This window comes from Nicotiana tomentosiformis, chromosome 11, assembly GCF_000390325.3.
Source record: "Nicotiana tomentosiformis chromosome 11, ASM39032v3, whole genome shotgun sequence".
Taxonomy (NCBI): Eukaryota; Viridiplantae; Streptophyta; class Magnoliopsida; order Solanales; family Solanaceae; genus Nicotiana; species Nicotiana tomentosiformis.
In genome coordinates this window covers 22,216,429-22,231,982 of record NC_090822.1, presented here as the reverse complement: position 1 = coordinate 22,231,982, position 15,554 = coordinate 22,216,429, and the positions used below count along the sequence as shown (strand labels likewise).

Genomic DNA, 15,554 nt, shown 5'->3' with positions numbered 1-15,554 from the left:
TAATCTAATTAGATAAAGAGGTGTGAATGGGAAATGGAGGAAAAAAATTAGGAAACGAAAAGTTTGAAATAGTGTCATTTACTAATGCACTTTGTCCCTCGTTGAAGAAGGAAAGAAAGTCCTTGTGCTTACATAGAAAAGTATATCTTCTAGCTCTTAAAGAGTTAAGAAGAACTGGTGCCCCGCGCCGTCGTCGTTGCTCCCGTTTTCCGTTATTTATTTTTCTTTTTCGCGGATAATTTCCTAAAACAGAAAAGTATTCGGCAGAACAGGTACTTTCGCACCTATTCAACCTAGACTATTTGGTTTACTGCCAAAAGCAAAAAACATAAGCATCAGTGTGGTTTACTGCCGTTTGTTGAGTTCAACGAAGTTCTATAATTTCCTTTGCCGTTATTACAAAATAGTTATTCCGTTCTATCCTGGGAGTAATTAATCCAACAACCTTGGGAAATAGTGAGGGGATTAAATTCCTTAAGGAAACATAGTTTTCTGTTGGGTTCGGAACGTTATTCATTTCATTCTATTTCTGTCTTTGGTTTCTGGTTTTATTTTATTTTGCAGAAATTATACTTTCGAATACAGATTACAACAAGCTTAAGGAATTTAATATTTTTATATTATGTGTTCATCTTATTTTCTGCTGTGGGAGACTAAAATCCTAGCAATTTTCTACTCTCGTTTTGGAGATTCTTAATCCAAGATTAAAATCTTATGATTTTCTACTCAGTTGTCTGTATTCGATTTGAAGATATAAAAACTTCACCGACTTACTAATTCTGGTTGTGTCAATTTCTTTGACAGAAAAATGACAACAAGTACGGAACAACATAATGGTTTTGTTGGGACTACTGCTGCAATGGCTACTGCGTCTTCAAGTTGCACAACTCATGCACCTGCGATGGCACCGGTAGAAAAACTCGGAAAGTTTTCCGGTGTGGACTTTAAGCGTTGGCAGCAGAAAATGTTCTTCTACCCGACCACACTCAGTTTACAGCACTTTATCAGCGAAGAAACTCCTGAAAATGAGCGATTCGTGGTCATGGAGGCATGAAAGCATTCTGACTTCTTATACAAAAACTATATTTTAAGTTACTTGGAAGACGACTTGTACAATGTTTATAGCGTCATGAAAACATCAAGAGAATTATAGAATGCTCTTGAAAAGAAGTACAAGACTGAAGATGCTGGACTTAAAAAGTTTGTAGCCGCCAAATTTCTGGATTTCAAAATGATTGACGGCAAATCTGTCATAAAGCAAGTCCGAGAATTGCAAGTTATTGTTCATGACCTCCTTGCCGAAGGTATAAACATGAAGTCAATACCATCTCGCGGTGGAAAAAAGTATTTCATAACTTTTATTGACGACAGTACTAGATATTGCTATATTTACTTACTTAATAGTAAAGATAAAACAATTTAGGCATTCAAGCAATACAAAAATGAAGTTGAAACGCAACTAAACAAAAAGATTAAAATAATAAGAAGTGATAGAGGTAGTGAATATAAATCTCCTTTTGAAGAAATATATTTGGAATATGGCATTATTCACCAAACAACTGCCCCTTACTCACCGCAATCTAATGGAATTGCAGAAAGAAAGAATAGAACGTTAAAGGAGATGATGAATGCCTTGTTGATAAGTTCGGGTTTACCTCAGAACTTGTGGAGGGAAGCTATTCTTAAAGCCAATCAAATACTCAACCGAGTTCCCCGTAACAAAACGCAATCCATTCTATATGAAAAATGGAAAGGTAGGAAACCCAACTTAAAATATTTTAAAATGTGGAGGTGTTTGGCTGAAGTATAAATTTCTAAACCCAAAAGGGTGAAGATTGGACCGAAAATAGTTGATTGCGTTTTCATAGGATATGCAAGAAATAGTAAGGCATATCGTTTTCTGGTTCATAAATCAGAAAATTACGACATTCATATTAATACGGTAATCGAATCTGTTAATGCTGAATTCTTTGAGAATATTTATCCGTATAAATATGAATGTAAGTCATCTATTGAAAAATCTAAGCGACCTCGAGAAGAAGAAAAGGAAATTACATTGAATGAGGAAAATCCAAGACGTAGTAAATGTCAAAGGACAACTACTTCCTTTGGACTAGACTTTCTGACATTTTTGTTAGAAAATGAGCCTCAAACATTTAAAGAAGCAATGTCTTCCTCGAAAGCACAATATTGGAAAGAGGCAGTCAATAGTGAGATAGAATCCATATTAAGTAATCATACTTGGGAATTGGTTGATCTTCCTCAGGAAATAAACCTTTGGGTTCTAAGTGGATTTTCAAAAGAAAAATAAAAGCTGATGGTACTATTGACAAATATCAGGCAAGATTAGTTGTCAAAGGGTTTAGACAATGAGAAGGTCTTGATTATTTTGATACATACTCACCGGTAATGAGGATTACATCTATTCGGGTGTTAATAGCGTTAGCCGCCGTGTATGGTTTTGAAATCTATCAGATGGATATGAAGAGAGCCTTCTTAAATGGAGACTTGGAGGAAGAGATTTATATGGAACAACCTGAAGGGTTCATGGTTCTCGGAAAATAAAAGAAGGTGTGCCGACTTGTGAAGTCACTTTACGGATTGAAACAAGCACCCAAACAATGGCATGCGAAATTTGACCAAACAATATTGGCAAATGAATTTAAGATTAATGAGTGTCATAAATGTGTTTACATTAAAAATATTCCAAATCATATATGTTGATGACATGTTAATAATGAGCAAAGACATTGCAGATTTAAATGCTACTAAGTGTATGCTTGCTAGCAAGTTTGATATGAAAGGTTTAGGAGTTGCTGATTTAATTCTAGGAATTAAAATTCATAGGACTCCTCAAGGACTGACATTCTCTCAATCTCATTACGTTAAATTGATACTTGAAAAATTCAATTATCTAGATTTCAAAGTCACAAAGACCCCGATTGATGTAAATGTGGCTCTTACAAAGAATCTAGGTCAAAGCAGATCTCAACTAGATTATGCTTGTGTGTTGGTGTAATGACCCGGCCGGTCATTTTGAGAGTAATAGCCTCGATCCCCTATTGACTATTTTCTCCGTACCTTTTTCTTCTTATGTGACTTACCGGGAGGTTTTGTTTTTGGTTTCAGAGTGTTTTGAGACACTTAGTCCCTAAAACGGGAGCTTAAGTCTTAGGATTTTGACCGTAGTCGGAACTGTATGAAGACGACTCCGGAATGGAGTTTTATCGGTTCCGTTAGCTCCGTTGGGTGATTTTGGACTTAGGAGCGTGTCCGGATTGTATTTTGGAGGTCCGTAGCCTATTTAGGCTTGAAATGGCGAAAATTGAATTTTTTTTGGAGATTTGGACCGGTAGTGGAAATTTTGATATCGGGGTCGGATTCCAATTCCGAAAGTTGGAGTAGGTCCGTAATGTTGAATATGACTTGTGTGTAAAATATGGGGTCAATCGGACGTGGTTTGGTTAGTTTCGGCATCGGTTGTCTAATTTAGAAGTTTCAAGTTCTTTAGGTTTGAATCGGAGGATAATTTGTGATTTTAACATTGTTTGATATAGTTTGAGGGCTCGACTAAGTTCGTATGGTGGTTTAGGATTGGTTGATATGTTTGGTCGAGGTCCCGGGGCTTTGGGTGAGTTTCGGGTGCTTAACGGATTGAGTTTGGGACTTATGCAATTGTTGGAGCTGCTGCACCTGGTGTAATCGCACCTGCGCACTTTGGGCCGCAGGTGCAGCACCGCAGAAGTGGCCGTGGAGCCGCAGAAGCGGTTTTGGACCTGTCCAACTGGGACCGCAGGTGCGGCCATAGATCCGCAGAAGCGGAAGAGGAGCGCAGATGCGGGCTCGCAGAAGCGGCCTTTGTTCGCAGATGCGGACTCAGCCCCCCTTAAGTGATTTTCGCACCTGCGATGAGATTTTCCGCGGTGCGGTTGAAGGCTCGCAGAAGCGATATTTCTGGGCAGAAAAGAGAAAAAATTGAGGGTTTGATTCATTTCTTCATTTTTGGACTTGGGAGCTCGGGAATTGGCGATGTTTCGAGGGATTTTCAGAGAGAGATTTGGGGTAACGATTCGTAACTCATTTTTGGTTGTATTTCATTAATCTATAGTTGTTTCCTCCATTTAATTTTGGAGTTTGATTGAAAAGTTGGAAAAATGGGGGAAAAGTTCCCTAACCAAATTTTTGAGTTTTGATTGGGATTTAGACATCGGATTTGGATAATTTTGGTACGAGTGAACTCGTGAGTGAATGGGTGTTCGTATTTTGTGAATTTTACCCGATTTCGAGACGTGGGTCCGGGTCGACTTTTTAGGGCGAATTTTAGAATTTTTATTAAAGTATTGATTTCATTAATTAGATGAGTCTATTATGGTTGTATTTATGATATGTAATTACTTTTGGATAGATTTGGGCTATTTGGAACCGGATATTCGTGGGAAAGGCATTTTGACCAATTGATTAAGCTTGGTTCGAGGTAAGTGGCTTGCCTAACTTTGTGTGGGGGAACTCCCCGTAGGATTCATACTGTTTTTTATATATGAGCGCCATGTACGTGAGGTGACGAGTACGTACACGGGCAAATTGTATAAAAAACCCGATTTTTCTACTAAGTAATAACCTGATTTCTATCTTATTTGAGTTTCATCAGCATGTGTAGTATCCTGCTAGATTAGAATAGCATGTCTACTTGCCATAACTGTTTAATTGAACTACGTGCATCATATTTAGTGAATTTACCTGCCTTTCCTTAACTGGCACTTAGGTTGAACTGTAGAATTTCGTGCCGTGACTATTGAATTCTATTGTTTAGCTGTATATTTACTTTGGGACTAAGGAACGGTATTCCGGGAGATCCCCATGTACTGCATATTTACTTTGGGACTACGGAACGGTATTCCGGGAGATCCCCCTGTACTGTATATTTACTTTGGGACTACGGAACGGTATTTCGAAAGATCCTCCTGTACTGCATATTTACTTTGGGACTACGGAACGGTATTTCGGGAGATCCCCTTGTACTGCATATTTACTTTGGGACTATGAGACGGTATCTCGGGAGATTTCCGTGTTGTTATTCCCTGTGTACTTTGCTGTTGTCTTCTATGATTTTATTCTTGTTAAATTTTAGTCTTTATTTTACTACGGTATTTCATTTTATCTTGTGTTATTATCTATATACCAGTAGGGCCCTGACCTAACCTCGTCACTACTCGACCGAGCTTAGACTTGGCACTTACTGGGTACCGATTGTGGTGTACTCATGCTACTCTTCTGCATATTTTTTTCGTGTGCAGATCCAGGTGCTCCTTATCAGCCTCACTATCAGTGAGCCGGGACATCTTTGAAGACTTCAAGGTATATTTGCTGCGTCCGCAGACCTCGGAGTCCCCTTCTACTCTTCTCCATATCCACTATCTTCTATATTTTCTTTTGATAGACTGTGATGTATAGAGATACTATATTTTCCTTCTGTAGTTTGTGATTCACGATGTTCCGGGTTTTGGAAATGCTATGTAGTATACTAAGCAGTTGGTTATTGTACATGCCAAGCGATATGGTACTCAGTTATGGTGTTATTGCTACAGTTAGTTGTTGGATTTATGTTTTTATTTTATTATTCCGCAAATGTTAGGCTTACCTAGTCACAGAGACTAGGTGCCGTCACGACGTCACACGGAGAGGAAATTGGGTCGTCATAGTTGGAAAGTTTAATGTACATCATGAATTGTACACGTCCTGATATAGCTTGTGCAGTAAGTAAACTGAGTCGTTACATAAGTAATCCCGACCAAACTCGTTGGATGGCAATGAAATGAGTTTTGGGGTATCTAAGGCATACCCAAGATTATGCTTTACATTACAGTAAGTATCCTGCGGTAATTGAAGGATATAGTGATGCAAATAGGATCACTGGGTCATCAGAAATAAATTCCACAAGTGGATATGTTTTTACAATTGGTGGAGGAGTAGTTTCTTGGAAATCATCCAAACAAACATGCATTGCTCGTTCTACAATGGAGTCTGAGTTTATAGCTTTAGATAAGGCTGGAGAAGAAGCTGAATGGCTCTGGAATTTCTTGGAAGATATTCCATTTTGGCCCAAACCAATGGCTCTTATATGCATACATTATGATAGTCAAGCGGCAATAGGAAGGGCTGGAAGCATTATGTATAACGGAAAATCTCGTCATATATGATGAAGACATAATACCGTTAGACAACTACTCTCTAGTGGAATTATCACAATTGACTACGTAAAGTCAAAAGATAATGTGTCAGATCTACTTATAAAAGGTCTAAATAGAGAGACGGTTGATAAATCATCGAAGGGAATGGGACTATGGTCGAGGACAAGTCACTGTGGCGGTAACTCTACCTAGAAGACTATAGATCCCAAGATCTAGGTTCAAGGAGATCAAACAAAGTCATTAGTGACGATTCAACATTGTCAAAATTTTGGTCTATTCTCGTGATGAGACAATGTTCAGTTCCAAGGATAAAGCGTTAAGGATTTTTAATGATTTCTAAGTTTGATACGGAGTATATCAAATAGTGTATCTATGGGATAACACGTTTAGGAATCACCTATATAAGTGTGAAGTGTAATCCGCTTCAAGGAGAATTCTGTAAGGCCAGTTCTCTACGCACTTATGAACCAGGCGGTGTTCATGGCTGAAACGAACACAACAATGAAAACCAAAGGCGGTTAAAAGGTTGATTGCGTGACTTATGGCTATCTAGGTATACACAAAAGTTCGAAGGTTCAAAGATATCAAATCTACCGATTGACCGAGTATATCCAACATAAGTTCACTATGGAAAGTTCAAAGGGAAACCTACTTATCCAAATGTAATTAATCCTTGCTTGTAAATCAAACAATATTTCATGAATGCATATTTTTAGATAGCCATTCCCCATTCATGTGGGGGATTGTTGGGGTTTTTTATATAATTAGATAAAGAGGTGTGAATAGAAAATGGAGGAAAAATATTAGGAAACGAAAAGTTTGAAATAGTTTCCTTTACTAATGCACTTTGTCCCTCATTGGAATAATAAAAGAAAATCTTTGTGCTTATATAGAGAAGCACATCTTCTAGCTCTTAAAGAGTTAAGAAGAATTAGTGCCTCGCGTCGTCGTCGTCGTCGTTCACTCGGCTCGGCTTCGGCTTTGGATTCGGTCAATTGATTTGATTGATAATTTTTTGGACCAAATTTATTTCCCGTTTTCCGTTATTTATTTTTCTTTTTCGCTGATAATTTTCTAACGACTAATGGTCGTTTTTGAGTTCTCTATCAAATAGAAAAGTATTTCTGCCTAAACAGTACCTCATGTGAACAGGTACTTTCGCACCTATTCAACCCAGACTATATGGCTATAAATTCAAAGGTTTGTTCGCACTTTCTAACCACCGAAAATTGGCATACTCTCCCCTCTCTCTTCTGCATTTCTGTATTTATTTTCCAAAAGCAAAAAAACGTAAGCATCAGTGTGGTTTACTGTCGTTTGTTGAGTTCGACGAAGTTCTGTAATTTTCATTGCCGGTATTACAGAATAGTTGTTCCGTTCTATCCTGGGAGCAATTAATCCAACAACCTTGGGCAATAGTGAGGGGATTAAATTTCTTAAGAAAATACAGTTTTCTGTTGGGCTCGGAATGTTATTCATTTCATTCTATTTCTGTCTTTGATTTCTGGTTTTATTTTATTTTGCAGAAATTATACTTTCGAATACAGATTACAACAGAAAAAAGAAAATTACTTTATTACCTTTTTGATCTTACTCTATTAATGTTATTACAAGTAAAACACTAAATTATTTTCATTCGTTATGCTTCTACGAATAAAGTACATTTCACTAGACAATCACACGATGTAGTATCAAACAATAACTAAGATATGAATAGGGGTTTTCGCCTTTCGGTTGCTAGGCTTGGAGATAGATATAGAAAGGAATAAAATCAAGTAAAGGAAAGAAGAAGGGAAGGCCTTAAACTTGAAGAACATGATACATTTAATGGTTTTTTTCTTTTTCTTTTTTCAACTTTTTTTTTTATTTCTTTTTTTAGTTCCCTTTCTTTTTTAGGTTTTTTATTTGATGTATACGGAAAGATGTAACTTCATGAAATATAGGCATCTGCAATTCATACCAAGAAAAAGACTTAGAGGAAGGAAAAATGCAGGGGACTTAGGTTTACATCCTTAGATTTTTACAGTATCTTTTCTTTTCTCTTTCACATTAGTTTTATTTTTTATTTTTCTTATCCACTCTTTATGTCAATTTTATTTCTCTTATTCAAGTTAACATATTCTGATTAAAATAGGTTAATTCATGCTTAACTGTAATGTTGTTTTTTCTGGTAAAAACATATGTGAAAAGAAGAACTAATATTAATTAATAGATGTTAGAAGAATCATGAGAAGAAGTTTGATCTGTAAAAATTAATAATTTTATACAAAAATTATGATATTAATGCCGCGTCCCGTTTTCTCGCGAAAGCAGGATTTGACATGTGACAACTCTTTTAAAGGAAGGTATTAAAAGAGAAGAGTCGCCACCTAATGATTTTTAAGGTGCGTTAGGGCACCTATTTGCAAATAATTCTGTTTGATTAGTCCGTGTCACCAAAAATCGGGTAAGAGCTCAAATTACCTCAAAGAGAAGGTGTCAGACACTCTTTGCGGTCCACAACTATGGGGCCTGGCCAAATTTTTAACTATGCAGATTATGTAATTAAGCTAGGTGATCAAATAAACAAAGGAAAATATAGAAGTCGAAGAGTCTTATCATGACACATGAGAATCGGTACAAATCCTTAATGATTACAAGGATACAACTACATTCATCTATGTTAAATGACTAAGTGTAAATAACAATTATATAAAGAAAAGGGGGAGGGGGGAGGGGGGTCCTATATTTTTTAGTCTAAAGGATCACCCTGTACAACATAAATAATACTTTGCAACTCCCTTAAAGTAGGGGTTGCTCATATTATTCAGCAGGCACAGACTATCATCTCATGCTACCCAATTACTATGTTGAAGTTGTAACTTAAAGACGCTCTAATTCAATTCTAAATCATATCCTATACGTGCACTACCCGTCCCATACCAATGGTCCGGGAGGCTTTGGACCTACTATTTGGATGGTTCTAGACTTCACCTAGGTTGCTCAAAATGGTAAAACTAAGTGACATTCAAAACAGATAGGACTTCATATACAATTAAAGGCCAAAGTTAGCCTCCACACATAAGCAAAAAATGCATGCGGGCAACTTAGGCAGTACATAGTTTCAGAATCGAGACTTAGAGTCCTATAGGCATGGTTTCTAGGTGATTTTGAATTTCAGTATCGTGTATGCATCGTTATTGTTCTAAATGGCTTAGACGAAGAGGCAGTAAACTGTTTGCAGACTCAGGATTGTTAGCACTAATTTTATAAATAGGCGTCTTAGGCGGGTGACACTGTCCTGTATGCATGATTTCTAGTAGTGGCATAACTTAGGCAATGAAAACAGCTTTGAGAGTTTAGTATTAACAACATTGATCCCATAGCAGTTCTTATGCGAGTAGTGACATCTTATAGGCAGGATTTCTAACAATTGACAACTACCTTATTGACAGTAACCAAGAGGAATAATTTCAACAACACTCCAATGTCAATAGCAAAACGAATAGTAGAACCCAGGAATCTCTGTGCGTCAGAGTTCCCCAAGGGTTTCGAATGAACTCCGGGCAATACTCACACTGATAAAGGTTTGATAATCATATTCCGGTGGCCTTGGATTTTAGCCGGCCAAAAGATTGAGCCTCAGAGTAGTATAAGACAAGAAAGAATAAGAGAACAATGGTAGTTTTCAACGATTCAGGTCCTTCCGAAGGGGAAATTGGGGAGGGGTTATATAGTGGTAGAAATCGAACAAGCAAACATGGAAAACAATTACTCGAACACAAAAAAGAAAAGAAAATATTACATGCAATCGATAATAGAACTAGTAAAGGAAAAAAAAAGAAATTTCAAACCCTAGTTCGACGGAAATCAAAGAATCGACCAAAGATCTTGGTGAATCGGCCTCATATCACCTTGTCATGAACGTATATAGACGAAATACCGTCTAGATCTTGAAGATTGAAGATGATTGCATATAACTCAGGGCTTGGTACTTGCCAAAAATAGGCAAGTACTAGGTGATATCAAAATCGTGTAAATAACAAGATGACAGAACATATATGGAAAGCAAATCATGGAGGGGTTCCATATTAAGGTCGGAATCGGAGGGGATTAAGGGATATGTCGGCTAGGGTTTCCTTAGAGAAGAAGAGAGTAGAGAGGATTTAGGGGCAACTGAAGTATGAGAATGGGATTAGGGTTTGGGGTTAGGGGATATAAGGAAAGGTAGGGATTTATTATGGGTCGTTGATCATTTGAGATCAACGGCCAGGATCAAAAAGGGAATGGGACGGGTCATTTATACGGGTCACGATCGGGTTCATTAAAAGATATGGTTGGTTTGGCTGTGGGGTATTGGACTAATAACTTGGGCCAAATTTGGTCCGAAATTAGCCCTATGTTGGGACTATAAATTAAATATACGAAATACATTAAAAATAAATTATAAAACTAACTAGTAAATAATAAAAATAAATATTATTTATGCAGTAAAATACTTAAAAATAATAGCTTAATATTATAAAAATATAAGGAATATTATTTTAACATAAATAATATAATAAGTACAATTATGTATATAATATAGGCTGTTATTGTAAAATTATATAAATAGCTTTAGAAATACAAATATAATTGTATAAAAATAAATTAATATATCATGAAACATATACTTGGGTGAAAATTAGTCATCACAACAATATTTTAAAGGGGTAATTAATACATATTCAAATAATTTAAATGCAAGAAATCAATTTTAAATCTTTAAAATTATGAAAAATTATAGAAAATATTTGTATGATTCTTGTAAGTTGGTGATGATACAGGAATGATATTTTAAAAGCACATATGATATTTATAAAAATATGAGGGCAAAATTGGATATCAACAGCTGTCCCTCTTTACCCGAGAATGATGAAAGTGTTGTCGGGTAAAGAAAATGATGACCAATTTTGTCCGAAGTGAGTGAGGAATGATGTGTTCTGAAAAACAATGGGGGCTGAACCCTGTTTCTTGAGTTTCTTACACATCCCTGGTGTTACGGGAATCAGACCATGTGTAGTTCTGGAACAAAGGCGAACGCAACCGATGGAGTTGTTATAAGAGTGGTCGTGTGTTTCGAAAAAGAATCTTTTGAGTAGTATAGTGCCGTGAATAACAGATAATTTCAGGTGGGGCTATGAATGCAAATTGAACATTACAGATGTAAAAGGCAGATATTTGAACATTTATAGAACAAAGGGTAATCAATTACTGATTATCAGTTACGTTTGAGGTGATCGAAGGATGTGAACAGAAATCAGAGCGAGAATTGCTCCTGTTTGTAGAATGGTTACCTCCCGAGTTACCTGCAAAACTTAAAAACACGATGCACGCGAATTTATATGGGTTACTGCAAAAATTTAAACATGATGCAAATTCCTTTCGGACCATGAGAGTTGTCTTTGAACGATGTGGATGATATCCTTAGACTATGATGTCCTGGGCTATGAAGCATATGGTAAGGGATTCGCAGGCCATGAAATGGTGTCCTCGGGCCATGAGGATGGTGCCTTTGGAGTATGATGCCTTTGAATAATATTATGCAGTTTCAAGAGATCCTTTGGCCATGGCATGATGTCTTCGGGCTATGAGAATGATGCCCTCAGACTATGGTGCCTTCGGACAACGTGGTGATATTTCAGCCCATGAAATGCAAAGATGCGGTGATATCCATCGTTTGATAGAGGAAACAGATAATGCTTAGTCATATGCGAGAACGAGACGAGACAAGGCCTAGTCTTGTACGCGATGAGGGCAATGCTTAGCCCGATTCAAAAAGTGGAGACAATGCTTAGTCTCATGCAAGGAAAGGTAGTGCTTAGCTTTTTGCAGTATGGAAGCAGTTCTTAGCCTCATGCGGAGAATGGAGACAGTGCTAGTCTCAAGAAAGGCTATACTTAGCCTTATGCAACAATGGAGGCAGCGCTTAGCCTCATGCAAGGAATGGAGACAATGCTTAGTCTCATGTAAGGAAAGGCAATGCTTAGTCTTATGCAATATGAAGAACAGTGTTTAGTCTCATGCAATAATGGACATGGTGCTTAGTCTCATGCAAAGAAAGGCAGTGCTTAGCCTTATGCAATAATGGAGGCAGCGTTTAACCTCATGCAAGGAATGGAGACAGTGCTTAGTCTCAGTAAAGGAAATGCAATGCTTAACCTTATGCACTAATGGAGGCAGCATTTAGCTTCATGCAAGGAATGGAGACAATGCTTAGTCTCATGCAAAGAAAGGCAATGCTTAGCCTTATGCAATAATAGAGGCAGTGCTTAGACACATGCGAGGAATGGAGACAATGCTTAGTCTCGTGCAAAGAAAGGAAACGTTTAGCCTTATGCGAAGATGAGGGCAATGCTTAGCCCTATGCAAGAAAAGTAATGACTAAATACGAGAGGGAAAAGTATTTCTTAGCTTGGCGTATTTGCGTTTGGCAACTTTTGTCGGTGCGAAGATAGTGATCTTGTTGTGTGTGTATTTGCAGACATTCTTGTTATATCCATTGTGCCTATATCTAAAGGAAGATTGTGAGTTTGGAGGAGGGAATGTTGGTTCGTGCTCTCGATTCTTTTCTTTGCCTTTGATCTTATCTTGAGGTCCTTCTTGAATTACCCAGGGTAATGTCTGGCTACTATAAAAAATGAAATATTTGAAAAATATGCATTTGTGATAAATTGTTTATATAAAATGTAGTTGTTTGAAATATGTGATAATGCATGAGAGCAAATAATTTGTCGAATTGATGACAGTGACACGCTTTTGAGACATTGCAACCTCCTTAACTCGAAATTTTAAGGATCCTCCTCAAAATTTTGCCCCAATTTGAATGCATACTTCTAGCAATACATTCCTTAACGATTCTAAATATGATGAGACTGGGCAAACTCGAGATCGTGCCCCAGTTTCTGACCATATGGGAAATGAAGATTTTATTATGATGTGACCAAACCCACATGGCTGCCTACGTATCCCCTCTTAAACGGGAATCAAGTCAAGCGTAGTTCAGGTTACATGAAATAGAAAGTACAAACATAGCCTTAAATATAGTATATCTTGACTGCATCCAAATTGATAGGTTTTGGCCAAATATTTCCATCCATTTCTGCAAGTGTAAGGGCTTTTCCTGTTAGTACTCGGTGAACCATATAAGGGCCTTGCCAGTTGGGTGAAAACTTCCCTTTTGCTTCGTCTTGATGTGGGAAGATTCGTTTCAGCACCAATTGGCCCGGTGTGAATTGCCTTGACCTAGCCTTTTTATTGAAAGCTCTTTCCATTATGTTATGGTAGAGTTAACCGTGACACACTGTGCTCATTCTTTTACCATCAATGAGAGCTAGTTGTTAATGCCGGTTCCGCATCCATTCCGTGTCGCTGAGCTCAGCCTCTTGTATGATCCTTAAGGAAGGAACTTCCACTTTGGCAGGGATAACAGCCTCGGTACCATAGACCAGTAGGTAGGGGGTTGCCACAGTGGACGTGCGAATAATGGTTCGATACCCGAGCAAAGCAAACAGTAGCTTTTCGTGCCATTGCTTGTAGTTGTCTACCATTTTCCTTAATATCTTCTTGATGTTCATTTTTGGCCTGTATGCTGTAGAGTTCCAATGCTTGATCTTGAATGTTTCACACATAGCTTTCATGAGGTCACTGTTAAGATTTGCGGCATTGTCAGTAATGATTGCCTCAGGTACTCTAAATCGACAAACAATATGGCCCAGAACAAAATCTACTACGACCTTCTTAGTTACAGCCTTATATGATGTGACTTCAACCCATTTTGTGAAGTAGTCTATTGACACCAAAATGAACCTATGTTTGTTTGAAACAGCGGGTTTGATTAGTCCGATGACATCCATGCCCAAAGCAGAGAAAGGCCAGGGTGAACTCGTTGCATTGAGTTTGTTAGGCGGTACTCGTATCATATCAACATGTATCTGGCATTGGTGAAACTTTTGAACATATTTGATGCAGTCTGTTTCCATAGTCATCCAAAAATACCCTACTCTTAATATCTTCTTGGCCAAAACGAAACCGTTTATGTGGGGTTCGCAAGTTACGACATGTATTTCTTCGAGCAGTCTAGATGCCTCCTTGGCATCGACACATCGCAATAATCCCAAGTCAGGAGTTCTTCTATACAAAATTCCTCTGATTTGAAAGAAATGATTGTCCAATCTTCGGAGCGTGTACTTTTAAGTGTGTGTTGCATTCGCTGGATATTCTCCCTTTTCCAAGTATTCCTTGATGTCGTGGAGCCACGAATTTTCCGCCAAACTCTTCTTCGACATGAGCACAATAAGCTAGCTGCTTATGAATTCCTATTGGGATAGGATTGATGAAATTCTTGTCTGGATGTTGTATCATAGAAGACAAGGTGGCTAATGCATCTGCAAACTAATTCTGAGTCCTTAGAACATGTTTGAATTCTATCTTTGTGAACCTCTTGATCAACTCTTGGACACAATGAAAGTATGATAATATTTTGGTGTTCTTGGTAGCCCATTCTCCTAGAACCTGGTGCACCAATAAATTAGAATCTCCGATTACCAGCAACTCCTGAATGTTCATGTCGACGACCAATCTGAGTCCCAAGATGCAGGCTTCATATTCTGCCATATTGTTGGTGCACGAAAACCTAAGTTTTGTGGATACCAGGTAATGTTGACCGGTTTATGATACTAAGACAACTCCGATGCCCACTCCCTTGAAGTTTGCTCCTCCGTCTAAGAACATCCTCTAACCATCGTATGCTTCGATAATGTCTTCTCCTACAAATAATACCTCTTCATCGGGAAAATACATCTTCAGTGATTTGTATTCTCCGTCTACGGGATTTTCTGCCAAGTGATCAACCAATGCTTGCCCTTTGACTGCCTTCTGAGTTACATAGATGATGTCGAACTCACTTAGCAATATCTGCCACTTTGCTAACTTACCCGTAGGCATGGGTTTCTGAAAGATGTATTTTAGCGGATCCATACTTGATATGAGATATGTAGTGTATGCACAAAAATAATGTCTCAACTTCTGGGCTATCCATGTCAAAGCACAGCAAGTGGGTTCCAACAAAGAGTACCGGGCTTCGTAAGTCGTAAACTTCTTGCTCAGATAATATATCGCATGCAGCTTCCTTCCAGTTTCATCATGTTGTCCTAGAACGCAGCCAAAGGCCCCATCCAACACATAAAGATAAAGCAACAGAGGTCTTCCTAGTTCTGGCGGGACCAACACGAGCGGTTTAGATAAATACTCCTTGATTTTGTCGAAGGCTTTCTGGCATTCTTCAGTCCAGCTTGTTGCATCATCTTTCTTCAGCATTTTGAATATTTGCTCACATATCACCATTGA

General features: G+C 37.9%; 2 protein-coding genes across 2 annotated transcripts; one reads left to right on the top strand and one right to left on the bottom strand.

Annotated features, from left to right (window-relative positions):
• The first annotated feature begins 808 nt into the window (after nucleotides 1–808).
• LOC138901132 (uncharacterized) lies at nucleotides 809–6,197 on the top strand. The gene is made up of 3 exons (XM_070188873.1): nucleotides 809–1,048; nucleotides 1,154–1,304; nucleotides 5,887–6,197. Exons 1-3 carry the CDS (start codon nucleotides 809–811, stop codon nucleotides 6,195–6,197), a joined length of 702 nt encoding a protein of 233 aa, XP_070044974.1.
• Nucleotides 6,198–13,546: 7,349 nt separating this feature from the next.
• Nucleotides 13,547–14,188, bottom strand: LOC138901131 (uncharacterized). Its single transcript, XM_070188872.1, has one exon. It carries the CDS (start codon nucleotides 14,186–14,188, stop codon nucleotides 13,547–13,549), a length of 642 nt encoding a protein of 213 aa, XP_070044973.1.
• Between the last annotated feature and the right edge of the window lie 1,366 nt (nucleotides 14,189–15,554).